Below are 6243 nucleotides of genomic sequence, written 5' to 3' on the forward strand. Positions count from 1 at the left end.
AATAATAATAATAATAAAGTGGTTTCCCTGAATGTTCAGCTGTATGAGATGTAGCACATCAAGTGACATTACAATATGGATGTCATTGTTGTGTGGGGAAGGATATGAGAAAAGAGATTAATATTTAAATTATTGCCCCAGCTTGATCAGCACACAGATCATAAAATGGAAAAACTGCTGCAGGAGCTATTGCAGTCCACATCTAAGATGTGTGATATATAGTTGTAGTTATAGTCATACACTTCAAGTCTGAAAGTGATCAAAATTCTTGCAACTGTATTCTGTTTCTGATGTTACACTCACACCTTCAACTTATTTTTTAATTCATCTGTTTATATAATAATAGTCATACTGTATGTATAATGTTAGATGTGTTCAGGTAAATTAACAGTTAAAGGAGAGAACATTTCCTGAGGATTAGTTCTATTTTCAAATGCCAGTAGATGTTCTCATAATCTTTCTGCAGTCTTTAACATACATGAAATTGTAAGTTCTCAAGGTAGTTAGAATTTCTCATTTGATCCTACCAAACTGCAACAGTTAATGTGGTAACAGTAAATAAACCGAGCAACATTAAAGTTAATTGAATTAAACATATTTATATTGCTAAAAATAGAGCATGCTGTGTGTTTAGAGTAGTATTCAACAGTGGCCTTCCCTGCCACCGATGTAACTTGGAGTATTTTCATGTGAAAGAAATTTGCACAGCTGCATCTGTGTAATGCTTTCACCAGAGATGAACGGGAGTATTTAACCAAACATATGGCAGTCATGGATGACATACGAAACAGTGTTAACATTTGGTGTTCAAAAAGGTTGTAACCTTCCAGAGCTATAGATTGAATATCATTAGGATTAGCTTGCAGAGTTGACTGAATAGCAATGCTAAAGAAGACTCTGTATTGTTTAAAGTGTTGCTTTTTTTTATGATAAACCAACAGAATTTGCAGATGAATAGATATTCAACTTAGTGAATTTTTTGCAAAATTTCTGGCAGTATAAGATTTTGTATTTTATGTAAAATTTGTCAGACTTAACCTCTAAATATATAAAAATATATATTTTGGTCGAATACAGCTTTTATTTAACACTTATAAATATGGTTATAGTGCAGAACTTTGAGGTTATGTGTGATAAATTTGACATAGAATGTATGTTGGTACATTTTGAAATATTTGAACGAAAGTAAGCATCATGAGTTCTTCCTAGCATTTCTTGTTGAACTTCAACCACTGTTGAGAATTTCATGATCCTACATTGAAATTAATGTTAAATGTGAGAGGTTGTCTTCATGTCTTCAGATCTGCATATGCATGAGAGACTGTGCACAACATGCTTATATCATTAAATGTTCAGCAAATCAAATATTTTGGAACTCCCAGAATGTGTATGACAAAATATTGCATACTCTAATCATTTCAAGATACAATGAAATATTTTTTAAAATTCTGTATTTGTAAGGATACTTTAGTGCACATATTTCCACCTTAGCATATCCGTAGTCTGTAATTTCCTTGTATTGTTTGGAAGAAATGTTTTAGAAAATTTCCTTAAAGAATGCCAATGCTTTGCAGTTCATGGGTGTATGAGCACTGGACTTGTACTTTATTTGCCATATAATGTTAACAGAAATTTACTGTTGTCAGGACTACATTGTGGACATGACCTCTGAAGAATTTGAGAGGCACAAAGAAGCCCTTGCAGCACACCGTCTTGAGAAACCCAAGAAATTGTCTGTTCTCTCTGCACGATTCTGGTTAGAGATAACATCACAACAGTATAACTTTGACAGGGCCAATATTGAAGTGGCTCATCTTCGTGGTTTGCAAAAGGAGGACATATTGGACTTCTACAGGGTACAGAATCATTACAGTTATTAAATAGCAGAATTTGTTTGAAAGTGTCTGTTGAAGACTGAGAAAGTGATGGAAGTGGGTTTTGGTAATGCAAATTATGCTGAATTCTCAAAAATTTCAGTCGTGGGATGGCTAATGTTAGAATTGATGCTTGAGTCACATGTTTAACAAAACAATTCACGTTCACTGAAAATCAGTGTTTCATGATGGTGCATTTGGCACCACTGTATGTTTTAAGTTTCCTTGCTTTCTGTCCCCTGCTTTATTTTCATCCAGGCCACAATATGTGTGACTGGTGCACGTCTCAGCTGCCAATTCTGGTGTAAATCACAATAATGTTACTCTTGGTTTTGGGTTCTGGTGCGGACATGAGAATTGATAGTGATAGCATCAGATGAGTATGACCTTTATGAAATATGTGGTGAAATTTATGACACTGTTCTCTGTGTTTCAAGAATTTGAAATATGCATTGACAGGAATGTGTTGCTAGATTTAACTTTCTGCTGCCACAGAAAACATACCTTGAATTGTATTAGATTGGAAGTTCTGATGGCAGTGACTGTGAAGGTTGTATAATGCCCATCTTAGATAGCCACAAGTGCTTTGGAGGAACCTACTGCTTCCTCCCTCAGGGTATTGTGACGATACAGGCAGCCTCTGAAATGTCTCCCAGACTACACAGTCACATCCCAGCAGACTCTAATGTTCATACTTTAAATTGCTATGGCATGGAATTTACAAATTAGTTTAATAAGTTACAGGCCAGAAGACATGATAATATTCATTGTTTTATTACTTATTCATACCAAGTGGCGAAGTAGTTGAGGCATTGCCTGTGATCCATATTCCATTCTGTTTCAAAATTTCATATTCTTTGCACATTGTATTTTGTCAACTCAAACTTATATTTTGATCGAAAACCATCTTTATGTTTAGCTCATTTTGAATATTAAAATTATTCTTTAATAAAAGATAACAAACAAGGACAGTTGAAAGTTTACTTAATTAAAAAAATACATGCATCATGAAACTTTGTATTTAAGTTAATGGGGATTTAAAGATAATTAATTATTTGTAAGACATTGAAGTATCCACAGTTGATCATCTCAGCATTGTAAGATGGTGCATTGCAAGTCTTGGATGAATAGGCTAGGAATATTAAGCATTTGATTTTGTAGGAGCTGATCCATCATAGTGCTCCGCGTCGGCATAAACTGGCTGTCCACGTAGTGTCAATGGCTGAAGGAGGTGCAGGACTGGAAGGAAATGTCCATGTTGCTTCAGAGAATGAGGTGATTGATGGACTTGTTCCTCCTCCACCATGCAAAGAGGTTAGTAGTACAAGCTCATACTTATACACTTTTGTACACTGATGCATTTATCGTTATGTTTCTGCAAACAGCAGAATATCAGCTCCAATTGAGGCTAAAGTGTCTTCTGATCAAATCAACTGACTGTTAGATGAGCTCACCAAAAATCGTTTGATAAATAGAGGTAACTTTGCTGTGTATAAATAATTGCCACACCATCAAGATGTATCATGGAGTGGAGGTATAGTTCCACACATTCATAAGCTCAGCACTAAATGGAGGTGACCAGTGGGTTTCATGTCCTGGCCACTTAAACCCTGGTGAAATAGTCTCCAGTACACATTGGGTAGGAAGCTGGCAGAGCCCCAAAAGCTGCTGTGAGCATTGTTGCGAATAGAAGTCTCTTGCAGCTGCCAAGAATCAAAGCATGATTTCTCAAGTGTGCAGCCTGTAACCTAGTTACTGTACCAGCTGAGCTAGGAAGTGGTTTAACACCTGTTTGATTCCAGCCAGTGCTAGAATTTTCTCTACTTGACAGCATTCAGACTGACTCTGGGACCTACCTAGCCTCCCATTCAGTGGGTACTAGGGGTTCTTTCCCCGAGGGTAAAGTGGCAGGGCCATGGTGCTGACCACTCACCTCCAGTTACTGCCGAGGTCAAGAACGGTGGAACTATACCTCCACTCCTTATATGTCTTTATGGTTTAGTGCTTAAATAATTAAGGACAGGAATAACTTTATCTTTACCTTTTACTCTGGCAATTATTATTCCATCAGTGTTCCTTACTCATCTCTCACTTTGGGTTGGTACAGTAGGTCCATTTCTAGCTGTGGTGCCAAGGAACTCAATGTGACCTGAATATAAAGAGAGCTGTTATTTCAGTTTTAGTGAAATATCAGTATAATTGACATACATAAGAAGTTGCCAAGCTAATTAGATGTTCAGCCCTATCATTCTATCTGCTGTTACCAAAACACAACGACAAGAGGTTTGTTTCAGTATGTTCATATGCACCACTTGGAAATTCATCAGTAGTTTCAGAGATATAACACATGGACCGGCAGATATGGCTTATCCATACAGAGTACATTCCATGCACGCTGTTCAGAGCCAAAAACTTCGTGAATTTTGTTGACGGGTGAAGGAGTAGATTTAGGAGAGGAACAGCGTAATTGTAAGGGGTCTGTCTTCTGAATTATAATGCTGTGTAGTCCGTTGCAAGCTCTGCATACTGCTGCTTCATGCTGGGTACTTTCTCTCTCTCTCACTGACACACACACACACACACACACACAAAAGGAGTGGGTCTAATTGCTGGCCCTTGAACTGTGACCTTTAGTGATTTTTTATGCATACTCCCCTATTTTAACCCCTGGACACTCCTATACTTTGAATGAAGTATGCTTGTAGGGGTGATGCATAGCTTATTCTTTGACCCTAAAGCTGTAGGTGACATGTTCCTCTGAAAGTCTGGTTCACTTTCCATGGACTACATGGCTTATATCCCAGAAGACAGAACTCTTCACAACCGCTGCTGTGAGAACCTCAAGTCCTACACACTATAACTGTAAGTGGATCATCTTGGAAATTTGTGCTTCATTAAGAAATTTGCTAATGAAATTCATTGTGTTTGTTTCAGCCTACAAAAATTGAAGACATCACAGACTTCAAGAGCAGTCAGGGAATGTTCCCACTGGTACAGCCTTACATCAGCATCAACACAAACAGCACAAAGTCAAAATTGTAATTCTATGAATGAGTCAGTAATTGTTACCTTGGACAGCAAGACAGAGTTATACCATTGATCTCTCTCTCTCTCTCTTTTTTTACTGTCCTACAGCAAAGAGAAGCTGAAGCAATGAGTATAACCAGTCAATCTTGACCATTTCTGCTGATCATCTGGGAACACGTTTAGCTTTAGTGTATCAGTGACTATGGTAAGTCCTCTGAAAATCATGCCGATCTTTCGGCATGCAAAGTACACATGGGCAGGTTTTGGTAATTATCTCACCTTCTCTTTATTGCTGCATATTATGTGTTGTCTTCTGGGTTATGATACTGTAGCCTGTCAGATGGTTATCAACATTTCAGAAGAATCCATTGCCTCTATCTATGCTGCTACTCACCTACCAGACCACATGATGCCATAACCAGAAGACCACAATATTGTCACCTGTATCAGTGACTAAAGTCGGGGTTTGGATTGCAAGTTGGATTTATTAATCAGCTACAGGTCATAACTACAAATAATTTGAACACTGTTCCTGATTTTCACAATTTACAATCACTCCATTCTGTTCTCTTCAGTCTGTCTGCACTAGTCTTCATGGATTTATAACACAGGAACTATAAAAAGTCTCACTAAATCACACACTCCCAATGTCACCGTGCTACAGCACATGTAACGCCACACACTAAGTCTTCTGAATCTTCTGCCCACACTGCTGTTCCCTTGGAACTTAAGTGAGGTCCATTTGTTACTTACACCTCCAGCTTACGACTGCCCGCAAAGGACCTTTGCTGTCTCCCACAAACCTTTGGCATGGAGCTACAGAAAACACATCATGTGGTCTCTATCCACTGTTGTGTGACATCACTGCCTACACAGAAGTGTGTTTACCAAGCCGTTGCCTAGAAACAAGTTGCATAACCCCACTGTTCTGTTGTTTTGTGTGTATAATGCAAGGTGTTTATTGACCCTTTGCCTGGCAATGTGTTTACGTGCACAATATGAACCTTCACCATTTTGAAAACTTGAAGTATCAATCATGTTATTGCATTTTTATTAATATATTTGTTATCATGAAAGGTTCTTGATTTAAATGTCTAAGCATGGACTTTTATACCCTCATTTAGCAGTTGGACAGAATTTCAAGTATTAGTTAAAAATTCTGTTGGTGCCATGCCAGAAAAAAATAAATCTGGTATTTATTAAGAATCTTCCCCCATAAGGGCTAATCCAAGGGGAAGCAGGATGGATCATTGAAGGTTGCAGTGTGGGGGCTCGTTTTTATGGCCTACCCCTTACATACATTACATTACATTATTAAGAATCTCAGTAAAACAAAAATCAT

The 6243-nt window shown here is 37.7% G+C and overlaps 1 protein-coding gene across 1 annotated transcript in view; it reads left to right on the forward strand.

Moving 5' to 3' along the window:
- Positions 1-5013, forward strand: part of LOC111874306 (insulin-degrading enzyme) — a 6904-nt gene extending 1891 nt beyond the window's left edge. The window contains exons 4-6 of the mRNA XM_033755403.1: positions 1647-1856; positions 3036-3188; positions 4809-5013. Of these exons, the coding sequence (XP_033611294.1) occupies positions 1647-1856; positions 3036-3188; positions 4809-4916 (471 nt within the window). The 3' untranslated portion in view covers positions 4917-5013. The remainder of the gene's footprint in view (positions 1-1646; positions 1857-3035; positions 3189-4808) is intronic.
- Positions 5014-6243: the final 1230 nt, after the last annotated feature.

Source organism: Cryptotermes secundus, unplaced genomic scaffold, assembly GCF_002891405.2.
Source record: "Cryptotermes secundus unplaced genomic scaffold, Csec_1.0 scaffold2179, whole genome shotgun sequence".
Taxonomy (NCBI): Eukaryota; Metazoa; Arthropoda; class Insecta; order Blattodea; family Kalotermitidae; genus Cryptotermes; species Cryptotermes secundus.